Source organism: Meles meles, chromosome 6, assembly GCF_922984935.1.
Source record: "Meles meles chromosome 6, mMelMel3.1 paternal haplotype, whole genome shotgun sequence".
NCBI classification, from domain to species: domain Eukaryota; kingdom Metazoa; phylum Chordata; class Mammalia; order Carnivora; family Mustelidae; genus Meles; species Meles meles.
In genome coordinates this window covers 28,652,809-28,666,966 of record NC_060071.1, presented here as the reverse complement: position 1 = coordinate 28,666,966, position 14,158 = coordinate 28,652,809, and the positions used below count along the sequence as shown (strand labels likewise).

General features: G+C 43.6%; 1 protein-coding gene across 7 annotated transcripts in view; it reads left to right on the top strand.

Moving 5' to 3' along the window:
* Positions 1–11,385, top strand: part of HERC2 (HECT and RLD domain containing E3 ubiquitin protein ligase 2) — a 256,284-nt gene extending 244,899 nt beyond the window's left edge. For all 7 annotated transcript variants that reach the window (XM_046007414.1, XM_046007415.1, XM_046007419.1 and 4 more), the window contains exons 86-93: positions 2,310–2,393; positions 5,967–6,108; positions 6,278–6,472; positions 7,124–7,236; positions 7,828–8,018; positions 8,915–9,020; positions 9,409–9,621; positions 10,744–11,385. In XM_046007414.1, coding sequence (XP_045863370.1) covers positions 2,310–2,393; positions 5,967–6,108; positions 6,278–6,472; positions 7,124–7,236; positions 7,828–8,018; positions 8,915–9,020; positions 9,409–9,621; positions 10,744–11,016 — 1,317 coding nt within the window. In that variant the 3' untranslated portion in view covers positions 11,017–11,385. The remainder of the gene's footprint in view (positions 1–2,309; positions 2,394–5,966; positions 6,109–6,277; positions 6,473–7,123; positions 7,237–7,827; positions 8,019–8,914; positions 9,021–9,408; positions 9,622–10,743) is intronic.
* Positions 11,386–14,158: the final 2,773 nt, after the last annotated feature.

Below are 14,158 nucleotides of genomic sequence, written 5' to 3'. Positions count from 1 at the left end.
CCTCTCCCCCCAGGATTGGCTTTGTTGGCACTTACCTGAAGGAAACTGGTACACACATCTTCCTTTTTTTTTTTTTTTTTTTTTAAGATTTTGTTTATTTGTTCTATTTGTTTATTTGAGAGAGAGAGTGCCCACAAACAGAGGGAACAGCAGGGAGAGAGAGAAGCAGCCTCCCCACTGAGCAGGGAGCCTGATGTGGGACTTGATCCCAGGACCCTGGGATCATGATCTGAGCCACAGGCTGACACTTAACCAACTGGGCCACATAGGGGTCTCCACACATTTTATTTTAATGGGTAGCTTAGAGGCAGATGGACATTGATAAGGATTGTGGTAATGGTAACATCTCTCCGACAGTGGGAAACAAGAAAAAGTTGTGTGTAGGTAACATAGATATAAACATTGATACGAAACTTCAACCATTTTTTAATAATAAAAAGTAGGAAATTTGATCCCTTTTACCATTTTTTTTTTTTTAATCTGTCAGAGTAGAGGCAATAATAGGCAGCTAGGGGAAGAAGCCTTCGCACATAGGGAAAAAACCAAGTGAGAGGCAGGATGTGTTCCACACGGACTGCATGAGTGTTCTGGAGGCTGTGAGCATGGGTGGGACAGCAGGAATGCTGAGGGAGTCCAGCAGGCACCCTCGGGGTGGGTTTGGATGTGTAATAGGCCTCTGTTCTGGTCCTGGGTAGGAAAGGAGCATATCTGTTGGAAAATTGGGACTGTGTGGTGCTTGTGACCATGGAGAGTTATTACCAGGATGCAATTCAGAGCACAGAAGTGAGAGAGCACCACAGGAGAGCCAGGCTGGGTGAGACCATTCAGAGAAAAGAAATGCATGTTCCTGTGGAGGAGGAACTGGCCTTGGTTCTGGGCAAGTAGTAAAACAGAAGTTAGGCAGGGGGGAGGGCAAAAGTAGCTGGTAGGTGTTATATAAGGGTGTGTGGTGATGTATGCACCTCTGTGAGCCCCTGTGTGCTATAGTGGGTTTGCCTCTATGGGCTGGTTTGTCTCTGACACCTTCACTTGATCTTCTCTGCTTCTGAGGCCACCTCCTTGGGCTGCTTAGGGCTCTTGCCCTTCCTGCTTTCAGAGGCTGGAGTTCTGACCTGAGAGAGGAACCTAGACCCTGTTGTAGGTACCTTGGGCTTCCCTGGCCACGTTGTATTTGGACAAGAGCAGGTTATCCATTTGGCGGAGACCTGGGACTCCCACTGATCCCTACCTTCTTTGAGTCTCTTTAGTCTCCTTCCCTATTCCTGTCCTCACTGCTGCTGCCTGTGCCCTAGTCCATATGAGCATGGCGGGCCTGCCTCTGCTGGGGTGATATTGGGCCCCACTCTCTTTTCTTGCTGTTTTGCCCTGGGTATTCCAGGTTTCTTTCAGTATATGGTACCTATATGTTCCCTCCTTCATTGGTCTCCCCACCCCCACCCTGAGCCTGTCCTGACCTGTAGGACCCCCTGCCCCTGCTGCTCTTTAGTGATTTTGTCAGGACCATGACACTGAGGCATAGTGTTTAATGTCAGTCCTGCCACGTGGACTTGTGGTTTGTCTGGGAGCCCTTGGTTTTCTAGTCGATCCTCTGGGCTTGACCTTAGTCCTAAGTCAGAACAGACACACACCAGTCTCTGGACCTCCACCAGAGTGTGGTGGGCTCCTCTTGCCTCTAAATAGGGGACATGTAGCACTGGTGGGCCTCTGCATAGATTTGTGGATGGGTTCCAGGCTGTGCCCCCCACACCACCTCATGATTCAGAAAAGAGCGTTTGTAGTTACTGTTCTTAAGAAAATTTGACTTTTTGGAATATTACTTAGCCATAAGAAAGGATGAATACCTACCATTTGCATCAACGTGGATGGAACTGGAGGGTATTATGCTAAGTGAAATAAGTCAAGCAGAGAAAGATGATTATCATATGGTTTCACTCATATGTGGAATATAAGAAGTAGCACAAAGCACCATAGGGGAAGGGAGGGAAAACTGAAGCAGGGAAATCAAAGAGGGAGTCAAACCATGAGAGACTCTGGATTCTGGGAACAAATTGAGGGTTGCAGAAAGGGGGGTGGGGGGATGGGGTAACTGGATGATGGGTGTTAAGGAGAGCACATGTTGTGATGAGCCGTGGGTGTTATATGCAACTAATGAATCGTTGAACACTACATCAAAATCTAATGTTGGCTAATTGAGCTTAATAAAATAAAAAAAAGAAAATTTGATCTAGGAAAGGATATTTAAAACAAACCTATGGGTAATAATATTTCCTATAGCAGATTCTAAATTTTGTCCATCTGTCATGTTATAGGAGGCAGCTTTCCGAAAAGTAGTACAAGCAACTATGGTGCGAGATCGCCAGCATGGTCCTGTGGTAGAGTTGAACCGGATTCAGGTAATAAGTGAAAACTGTTCTTAGTCTAACAATTCTTAGATAGGATGGTTTTGTCGTTGGGAGTCATGGCCCCCCACAGCTTGGGGTAAGAGCAGACTTTCTCATGTGCCCTTGCTTTAGAGAGCAAGGTGCTACCTATCTGTGATGTTCTGTGGTGCTGAGGCTTCCAGTGGGAATGTAAATTGTTTTCTTTGTAACAGAAGTCAGAAAGACTTATTTCAGATAATCCAGAAGGATGGATACAGATAAGCAAAGAGAGAGACGTAAAAATGACCATATTTCTACCAAATAGTAATAACTACTGCTGACATTTGGAGGTGTGTTTGTATGTTTGTCATAATTGAAACTGGATTTGTCTCTTTTGTAACTTGCCCTTTTTTCCCCTTATTACATTGTAAGCACCTCTCCTTGCCCTACAGTGAGACTGTGGGATTATTTTCGCTGACCACCTACTCCATGTTCTCTTAGTTTCCTCTGTCAGATTTCTCTGCAGGGTGCTGGAAGGCTGTGCCCGTTTTTCTGGGATATAGCAGGACTTCTCAGCACGGCCCCAACTACAGATGTGTCTTCAGTTGCCTTCCTTGTATTAGGTTCTGAGAAGCAGGGCCAGTCAGAGGCATTCCATACATCAAATTGTTTGTGGGGACAATTCCTGTTCCCACCAGCCTCACAGTCTTTCTGGCTCTGATAGCTGTCTTTGCCTACTTAATAGACCAGAATCACTAATACTGTTCTGTAGTAATCAGAGAAATGAAAAGTAGGCCATCTCTGAATTAAACCTGCTGCTAAGTGTAGATGCACTTAACAGTTTAAAAAATTAACTAAAAACAAGAGAACTCCACCACTGATTATGATGTTGTATATACTTGACATTTAACATGCAAATGAAATAGCCCCACCTCTTGGGACAGAAACAGAGAGTTACTAAGAACAAATTCTTTGTTCCTTTATATTAACACATGATTTTTACCCTGATGTTGGTTGCATGACTAGACATTTCTCTAGAGTTGCTCTTGGGGGCATTTTGAATTAAGACACAAACTCTGGTCATTTGTTGGAGAACACATGTGACCACACTGATGGAAGTAGTCCCTTCCCTGACGTCAGACTCTTTAATGCTAAGCTGGAGGTCAGTCAGCCCGCTCTACAAACAAATGGGCTGTTTAATTAGATTTATAAAAAAAGTTTTCATTTCCCCACCTTGAGGATCATTATAGTTTGTTCTGTGTTATTACGTCTTAAACACTGAAGTTTATAAGTGAGGAAAGTTCAACTAACACAGATGGTTGGGCATTCCTAGATCATATGCCTGCCCCAGCCACACACACAGGTGCCTAGCCAGGGACAGCAGCCTGATATGGGTATTCAGATCTCGGGCTTTTGGCATCATTGAGCCTTGGTGACGTGGAACCCAGGTTAAGCGTACCTTTTCTTTCTTTTATGTTTCTTTCTTTTATGTTTCTTTCTCTTATGTTGACTTTGCATTCATCATGTTTGGACACCTCTTTCCTTCTTATCTTTATGTTCCAGCATTTATGTCAAAAATGTTCAGTATATGTTTGAAAAAATAGAATGGATAATGGACAAATTCATATTAGCATTTTTAAAATGCACATAAACAGCATTCAATGCAGCATACCATGGGTGCTCTAGTACACCTTGGGGCCCTCTGGTATGAGAGTTAGGTCCTTTTCAGTTCAGATTTCATACTTCCTCCTGAAGCTAGAAAGATCTTCCACAAGGATGGACATAGAATTGTTTTGTTTTGTTTTTTATAAAAAATAGAATAGAGGGTGAGAATGGGATGTATTCCATGAATCCAAGTTGAACTCAAGATACCACTTGATCCAGAAAGGTGGTGTCAGCTGTCCTGTAGCCACAGATTGCGGCTGGCATCCACCTTCTCCCATGGGAATGCCATTATAGATATTCTCATACTGTCTGTGCAGAGTATTCTAGAGACAGTAAAACATAGGCATGCTCCTGGAGGGTTTTGTTTGAATATGATTTAGTTTTATAACAGAATCTGAAAATCACTGTACATAAAAAATTTTTTATTTAAAATTTATTATAGAATTAATGAGCATGCTCATTTCTGAAAATTTGGAAAATTCAGATTAAAGGCAATTAAAATGACTTCTATTCCTACTGTCCAGAAGTAGCCACAGGTACACAGATGCCTGCTTGTCCTTGCAGCGTCATAGCTGTGTTTTCATAGCCATTTCCTTCAGAGGAGCCAAGAGCTTCAGTTTCTTTTAATTGGTATTGTAAATGGAGGTGGTGTGACATTCAGAGTAGGAAGATGGGTCTGCATCTTGTTTCTAATGGATGGACACATCCGTCTTCCTTTCTGTAGCTCAGTTTCCTCCAGGGATTTTGGGTACCTTGAAGAACTGCTGTGAGGTTTAAATGAAATCACATTTGTGAACATACAGTCAACTATGTGGCACAAAGAACATTTCATTCCATAGGAAGCTAATATCATTATTGTCATTATTCATAAGTCTTGTTTATGATTATTTGTGTGTGAGTATTTGCTATTTAAACTCACCCTAGAACTTACTAAGAAGTTAAGGATTGTGAGAGTTTAGCTGGACAAGGCAACAGAAAAGTGTGTTTTCATGAACATTTTTCCTTAACTTTCCATTTTGCCATTATTTTAGACTTAGTTTCTGAGGTGATTCTGAAGCACTGTGTAACCTACAAAACTGCAGGGTTACTGAGCCCCTACTAGGTGAGGGCCTTGAGGGCTTTTGGTCTGATCTGTTTGAAAATCTTAGCCTAGGGTGAGAAATACAGGTAGAAAAAGTGATTGTACTTGGGCGGTACAGTGACCCCCAAGGGTTGGAGTAGGATACATGCAGATGAGTAAGGGAAAGGAGGAAGATTCTGTTTTGGATGAGGTGGTTCCTCCAGGTTTGGTCTCAGCCATTTGGTTTGAAGCTCAGAGTCCTGATAGTCTTCTAAGGAGGGCTGCTTTTGGAGTTGCTGGCATCTTTTTCATGGGGGCTGAGGCAGTGTGGTTAAGTGGTTGGCCATGGTTAAAGTTATGACGTGTGAGGGTGAATCATATTATAGTTACTCACCACATGGGCTGCACCCATGTGAATGGCCATCCGAGGTCTATAATTTCTTGAGGGAATGTTTACTTAGACACCACCAGTCATGAGGGGTGCTATGCTGTGGCAACATGCTGCATGCATTTGGTGAGCAGGGGCCATGTCTCCCATCATGATAGCACAGCTGTCCATTAGCACAGCTGTCCAGCGAGCACCTTGTTTGGAGGCCTGAGGACACAAACCCTCTGAGAACCTCAAAGATTGGTCTCACACTCCTTTCCCCTCACTGTGGGCTCCACCAGTGACAGCAGCATGAGTAGTCCAGCAGCAGAATGCTGGCTGGACTTTTACCCTGGTGACCAGGGCAGAGGAGTAAATGGTAAGAAGAGGGGGCAGTGGCTGTAGGGCTCATTGTTGCCACAGATGTCCTAGGGCTGGTTAGCTGTGGAATAGAGTAGCTGTGTGCTTTCTGCTGCTGTGGCTGTTTCATATTTATTTCTTTTCTCCTCTCTAGGTCAAACGTTCAAGGAGTAAAGGCGGCCTAGCAGGCCCTGATGGGACCAAGTCTGTCTTTGGGCAGATGTGTGCTAAGATGAGCTCGTTTAGCCCCGACAGCCTCCTCCTTCCCCACCGTGTCTGGAAAGTCAAATTTGTGGGTGAGAACTTACATGCACTAGCCGGCCTGTGGTCCTCAGGGTTGGCAGTCTGAGCATAGACAGTAGTGCAGTGGGCATTATTACAGGGAGAGCTGAGAAGTTCATCTAGCTGCACCCTGCAGGGCTTTGCTGGTGTGACTATGTGTTGCTGACTCTTCTTTCCCTCAAGGTGAATCTGTGGATGACTGTGGTGGTGGCTACAGTGAGTCCATAGCTGAGATCTGTGAAGAACTGCAGAATGGACTCACCCCGCTTCTGATCGTGACGCCCAATGGGAGAGATGAGTCAGGCGCCAACCGCGACTGCTACCTGTTCAGCCCCGCTGCCAGGGCGCCCGTGCACACCAACATGTTCCGCTTTCTGGGTGGGCCTTCTTGCACGGGCATGATGCCTCAATTATGTGGCTATGCGTGCCCCAGTTACTTAATGTCTGCTTTGTCTTGGGAATGACAAATATTTTGAGTATTTGGTTTTAACTTTTCCACCGTGCAGGTGCAGGAACATGTAGAGCCAACCATCAGTGAGTGGCTGGGTGCCAAGTGTCAGAAAATGTCTGGCGCACCGAGGATCTGAAATACCATGTTTCTGCAGCTTAAATGTATCTGAAACTTGGAGTCAGATCTGAAGGGTTTTGGTAGTTGGTCAGTCCCTCCCTCCTGTTCCATTAAATATATGTGCTGAGTGCTCCTGTTGCTGCCTGTTCCTCTCCAGGTACTGCACCTACCTTCCTTGAGAAACTCCATCTGTTTTAAAGGAATGGAGATTGGCCTCTGTGGGGCTTATACCTATTGGTGCAAAGAGAAGAGTTAGAAACTAGGCCAATAGGAGCAAAAGGAAACAATGAATTTAGAACAGGACAAAATGTATTAAGGATGGACTTGTCACCATGAATTTGGGTAACATTGGTTTAGAGGGCACTGAGGCCCAGTGTGTAGCTATTCTGTGGTGTTAATTGAACTATATGTTTTATCGTTGATTTCAAGTATTTCCTGTTACTTGTGCCTTGACTGAGCAGGTGTGTTACTGGGCATCGCTATCCGGACTGGGAGTCCCCTGAGCCTCAACCTGGCTGAGCCTGTCTGGAAGCAACTGGCTGGGATGAGCCTCACCATTGCAGACCTCAGTGAGGTAACTACCGAAAAGTGGGGATGGGGAAATGTGACACCTAGTGTACCTGGTACAGAGTGCAGGGGGCACCACCCCTGGCTACAGACTGCCTTCTAGTAGCAAAGAAGATCTGTGGGTGTTAGGCCAGTTTGCCTCTGGAACTTGATAGACCATCTATTTGGTGGTGCTTTTGCAACTTGAAATCTTGTCAGATAAGAAAATTCACCCAATTTTCCTGTGGAGGATCAGAGCTTGTGAATGGCTGGGTGGTGGCTTTGGCTTTCAGGTGGGAAGCATGACTGGTTGACCACAGCCAGCATCTTCCCTCTGGCCATACTCCCCTTGGTACCACGACTGTAGGGTGGGATCTGTCTCCAACCAGTGGCTGTTGGTTAATTTTAAGGACGTCCTTGAATTACAAGCTCTTTTCCTCAGCTCCCTGTGTGAAGTGCTTTCTCACTGCTGGTTTCTTTTATTTTCTGGCATTTATAATGCACCAGCAGCCTTGAGGTACACCCAGTGCAGACTGAGGTGCCGTCATGGCTGAACTACAGTCAGAAGTGTGGTAAAGACCCTGACTTAACATGTGGGCTCCCTTTTTTCCCTTGAAAGGTTGATAAAGATTTTATCCCTGGGCTCATGTACATCCGTGACAATGAAGCCACCTCAGAGGAGTTTGAGGCAATGAGCCTGCCCTTCACTGTGCCAAGTGCAAGTGGCCAGGACATCCAGCTGAGCTCTAAGTATACACACATCACCCTGGACAACCGTGCAGAGTATGTGCGGCTGGCAATAAACTACAGGTGGGGTCGTCTGCCTTCTATTGTTTTGATTCAGTAAATAGCAAAAATAGGAAATAGTTTGCTTGGATGGCTGCATTTTTCAGAAATCCAATACAGTAAAATGCTAGTAGACTTGGTTCTAACAACTACTGATCTACAGTTATCAAAGCTTATTTTGTAATCCAAATCAGAATATTCATTATTTTTGCCTGAGATAACTGGCTCTGACTAGAAAACCAAGGTGGCTAGAATTGTGCTGTTTTGGGAGCTTTCCAGGCAGAACTCAGAGGACCTGTGGGTGCCCTCCTATAGGTGCCCCTCTGTGAGCTCTCCTGGGCAGCATTGTGTCAGGGCTGGTCCCACCCCTGCCTGGCCCCAGCAAAGCCACCCATCTAGCTTCTGCTGCTCCTTGCTCCTTCCACCTGACATTACAAGTCCACACAGTAGACTTTGTTCTCCAGAAGAACCTGGCCAAGTACTTGGTAAGATTGCACATTGGCTGGGCTTTGCCTGCTGAGTTCTGGTAGTGGGTGGTCCCGGCAAGCATGCTATGCTGTCCCTTTGTGTTCATTTCTGCCTTATGCCCTAACTCACCAGTCATGAAGGCCCTGAGCACAGTATTTGCTTCCAGAGGGATCTTACTGTGGGTGCTGTGGAGCCTGGTTCTCTGGTGCACATCTAATTCTGCCTCCTTCCTGGGTATGCAATAAGTATTAAGAATTGTGTCTTGGAAGCTCTAGGTAGTTCTTAAGATGATCCTCTATGTGCCAATGTAGGTGAACTCAGTCTATGAGAAGCTCTGTGATGCTATTTTTATGAGCTACATGCCTTGGTCATCTGTGGGGTAAGGCTTGGTATGAGCGGGACAAGACCTATGTTACCAAAGATAGAAATGCAAAGTGAGTTTTTTCTTTCAGACTCCATGAATTTGATGAGCAGGTGGCTGCCGTTCGGGAGGGAATGGCCCGAGTTGTGCCTGTCCCCCTTCTTTCTCTGTTCACTGGATATGAATTGGAGACGATGGTATGCCCTTGAGAGCTGCTGCCCTAGAACTGCCTTTTGTATATCAAGCCACCAAATCAGTGCCACTAGTTAATTTCTTGGTTAAATCTTGCACTTAATTTCATCTGAAATATGCTTATGCCTGGTAGATGAAGTGAAAACATGTTTGAAAAGTGGGTGTTCCCGGCCTGTGTCCTTCCTTTCCTTGCAGCCTCCATCCCACACCAGGATGGAGCACAGGGTCAAGTACACATCCACCCAAACACATGGGACCCAACCCCCCAACTGTCCACTCTGGCTCTCACATACATCCTGCCTGAAACAAGCCTTGGTAGAAAGAGGGATTGACTCTATACTGAAGTGAGAAGTCAGAAGTATCAGCCAGCCCTGACGGTATGTCCTTCTGCAGGTATGTGGCAGCCCAGATATCCCTCTTCATCTCCTAAAGTCAGTGGCTACCTACAAAGGAATCGAACCTTCTGCATCCCTGATCCAGTGGTTCTGGGAGGTGATGGAGTCCTTCTCCAACACAGAGCGCTCCCTCTTCCTTCGCTTTGTGTGGGGTCGGACAAGACTGCCCAGGACCATCGCCGACTTCCGGGGCAGAGACTTCGTCATCCAGGTACGATTCCTGCATATCTTGTGGTGTCAGCTGTAGGGGAATGCTCCTTGCACATGATTCTACAGCTCATTAGAAAATGGGACTCTTGTGTTATGTGGTTTTTTCCTTCTCCCTGGAAATGATAATAAAAAGCACACCCCACAACTTCTTTGAGTTGATTGCTCAAAATTTCATGACTATAGATCTTAAGTCTCACTTTCTACTTCTGGAAAATTTATCTGGCCACCACCAGAAGATACTGCTATTATGTCAGCATATTTGGGATTTTGAGCACACATGTCATTTAAAACATATATTTGATTCTTTGGTTGAATTAGGTAAATTAAGTAATGTTGCTTATTGGGAAAAATAAGAGCACCCATCAGATTGAGAACAAGAGTTTTGCTTTGAGTTCAACTCTGCGGTCCAATGGTCAGAAACAGGCTTTGTTTATCTGCCGAGTCATGGGGTGAAGTGATGTAATCCCCCCTCCCTCCTCTATCCTGAGGCAACAGGTGTGATTTTCCAGGTAGCAATACCATCCCCCCATGGGAATGGGGGACTTCCCGGAGGGGCAGTTTAGGGTGGAGGGTCCTTTCTTCCTCCATGTTTGAAAGTATTTGGGGATGGGCTCCTTCCTGAGCACAGCTTGACTCCAGTCTCTGACTGGGGTTGCAATAGAAGTCATTTGCCAGAGAGATCTTTGAGACCAACATGTAGTTTTTCTCTCCAAAATTAGGTAATTCCTGGGTCCAGAATTCTTGATGGCTTTATAGTGTTTTATCTGTAGTAATCAAGAGGGGCTAATGGGTTTAAGGAGAATTCCCCCATGTGGGTACGTGCTGAGCCTGTGTCCTCTGCCTGCCTTGTGCCAGGCCCTGTTCTCAGCACTGATTTGTCAAAAGGAATTGCCACAGTAACCAATTACTATTCTTGACTATAAGTCCTAGGAATTACTGAGTTGCTCCTTTTAATTTCTAAAATGGGCTAGAGTATTTGTTTTCTGATACTTCGTTATTCTTAACCAAACATATTATGATTTTTGTGAGAGTAAGGAGTATAATGAACATAATAAAATGGATTAACAGTTCTACCTGTCCTTGTACATAATCTCTGATTATTTAACATCTTTTTCATCAATAGGTATTGGATAAATACAACCCTCCTGACCACTTCCTTCCTGAGTCCTACACCTGCTTCTTTTTGCTGAAGTTGCCTAGATATTCCTGTAAGCAGGTGCTGGAGGAGAAACTAAAATATGCCATCCACTTTTGCAAATCGATAGACACAGATGATTATGCTCGCATAGCCCTTACAGGAGAGCCAGCTGCCGATGACAGCAGTGACGACTCAGAGAATGAGGATGTGGATTCATTTGCTTCAGACTCTACACAGGATTATTTAACAGGACACTGAGATGGAGAAATGCCATTCATTGCAAGCCACCAGGAGACTAAGCAAGGAGGCAGAGTGGTACAGACTAGAGTGCAGGAGGTAGTGTGTTTGATGAGAAATATTAGGTCTCTAAAATGCATGGGGGTGGGCAGGGTGACTGGTCACTCATGATTGAACAATGAATGGAATAATGATTGGGAAATCAGCCTTGCACATGGGGGGAATATGTGGACACTAACATTTATTTTTGAGACTTAAAAGGGTCTTATCCATAATGCTGCATTACATGTAGGACTTCTGTGTTTACTACAATGTGTAAATGTTTATATAAATACTGAATTGCAGCATCCCCAAAATGAATAAAAAGCCTTTTTACTTGTGGGTGCAATAGATTGTTTTTATTTCTTTTTTCTTCTTTTCAAGTGTTGTGCATTGTCTTGATTGTACATTGGAAATCCTGTGTAATGATTAAATCGTATTATAAATATTTCAATTAATATTACCCTGAATTTGTTTATTAAAAGTTTTTTGAACATTAAATGATCAGTATTACTTAAATGCATCTAGAGGTTATTTAAACCAAAACCAAAACAAAAATTGATCTCCCTCTTCTCCCCAGGTGCACATTTTAGCATATGCAGTATGTAACTTGAATTGAGGCCTTTCTGTGAGCAATATCTGCCATAGAAAGTATACTATATATAATGTTTGTGTCCTGTATATCTCTAAATTTTAATTCCCTATAAATAAAACATCTGTCATAAAATTGTAAGCTGAGTCTTATCTGGTTAGACTAGCACTGGTAGATGTGCTACAAAAAATTGTTTTGGATAGAACATTAGTTAAAGCCATTCCAATCTAGTTTATACATTTTTGATTAAAAAAAAAACCCAAACTCATTCCAGTGACAAAGAGGAATGGGTAAAAGAATGGGAACATTCCAAGGGGAGTGGCTGGTGTTGGGATCTGAGGACCAGGAGCCTTCGGGATCTGTTCCCCTGTCCTCCACTCCCGCCTGTCCTGTTTCCCATCCCATTGGTCTGGGGTCAGGAGGTGTGTTTCTGGTCCAGTTGGCCATGGGATAGGATTTGAGAGCTGCATGTTCTTGAATTGTGTGAATGGCAAGTTCTCTGCAAAGGGAAAGACTGAGAATAGGATGGGAAAGTTGGCTAACAGGCCTGGTATGCTCAAACTTGAGGTAAACTAGATGAAGGCAAAAAGGAGATGTTTTATGTTGAGGGGTTATTTCTTTATTCAGGGACACAATGTTTTGCATTAGAAAATCCAGAGAAAAAGTTTCTGGGAATTTATCTATGACCAAATTTGTGAATGCCCAGGTTAGTCTTTTATTTTTACCTTGGCTCAAAATCTCTATAATCTGTGAGGTGTTTTTCAAATCATCAACCTTTTTGTTGTCAGTCACCTTTTGCTACATAACAAACTACTCCTAAATTTGGTGGCATGCAAGATGCAACATTTATTTCTCACATATCTGGATTGGCTAGTTTTGGCTGAATGGCTTTAGACAATGGGATGGGCCCGGCTCTTCTTCACATGACCTTCTGACTACCCAAGGCAAGAGAACAGTTGAAAACAGGCAAGGTCTATGCTCATCCACATTCTGTGGGCCAACCCCCAAACATGTGGACTGACAAATATTTTTTGCCTCTAAAATAGCTGCTCTGAAAGTCTTGTTCAAGGACCCCTCCATTTCCCTTTCTGGTGTCCCATGAGGTCCTCCTTTTTCCAACTATATATCTGCATGAAACAAAATTTTTTTCATACCCCGCAACCAAAACTATATTGCAATATATGGATGGCAGAAACCGAAATGAGATTCCAGCATCTTTTCATAAGCCAGATAGTAAAAAGATTAATAAACATTTTAATGCTACTTCTGAGAAAATCACTAATGTTTTAAATTTTGAAATATAATTTTTCAGAATAGTATTCATGTTAATAAATAATGGGTTTGTTTGGACACTTGGGTGGTGCAGTTGGTTAGGCATCTGACCTCGGTTTGACTCGCGTTGTGGGATCAAGCCCCACATTGGGCTCGACCTTCAGCATGGAGTCTGTTTGGGATTCTCTTTCTCTCCATCTGCCCTTCCTACTTGTACTCACTCACTCCCTTTCTCACTCTCTCAGATCTCAAAAGAAAAATAAGCAATGGGCTTATTTTATTTTAAAATGAATGAATATTTTAAAACATTTTAATTTTAATTTCAAATATGGTAATTATTGATAGATAGGACCTAGATAAAAATTACTGAATGAAAAAGCGTTCTGAGTCAATCTGCTGCAGAGGAGAGAACTGCAAAGTCATTACCGGAAGTGTGGTCCAGGGAAATGCAAACCGCTTGGACAGCCATACTTTCCACCAACCTGGCTTTGTCTCTGTTGTGTTTACATTGTTCAGAAGCAATTGCCTGAGACCTACTTGTTAGGAGCTCTTTTCCTTTACCTTCAGAAATGCTGGAGGATTACGTGTTTCCTACATTTTTTCCACTCAAAGAAAAAAAAAAAAAGACTGATTTTCATAGTAACAGTTTCTTCATTTTTGTCCAAGACAGTCTCTAAGATAGTTACCTATCCTCTTCAATTTAACTCTTCAGTATTACCCGAGGTATGAGGCCTAAAGTTATGGTTTATTTTGGCGGACTGAAATTAGTGCAGCAGAACCTATGGAAATATAAACTGTGGGAAAGACAGACAAACTGTGCTAGGAGTGGAAGTCTTCAGTCATTGATGAAGATTCTTTAATTTTATTAGCAGGTTCCATTAACATTTTGAATTGTGGATTAATCCCTGCAGAGGCAATTAGATGGTGTGATGTATCGTGTGTTTTTCTTTCTTTCTTTTTTTTTTTTAAAGATTTTATTTATTTCAGAGAGAGATAGATCACAAGTAGGCAGAGCAGCAGGCAGAGAGAGAGGGGGAAGCAGACTCCCCGCTGAGCAGAGAGCCCCATGCAGGACTCAATCACAGGACCTGAGATCATGACCCGAGCTGAAGGCAGACGCTTAACTCACTGAGCCACCCAGGTGCCCCTCGTGTGTTTTTCTACCAATAAAAGTAGCAGATACACATTTACAGTGCATATGAAGCTGCCTCTGGTAAATTTACAAAAACTTAACACGGTGCCTGATGCTAGTGTTCACCT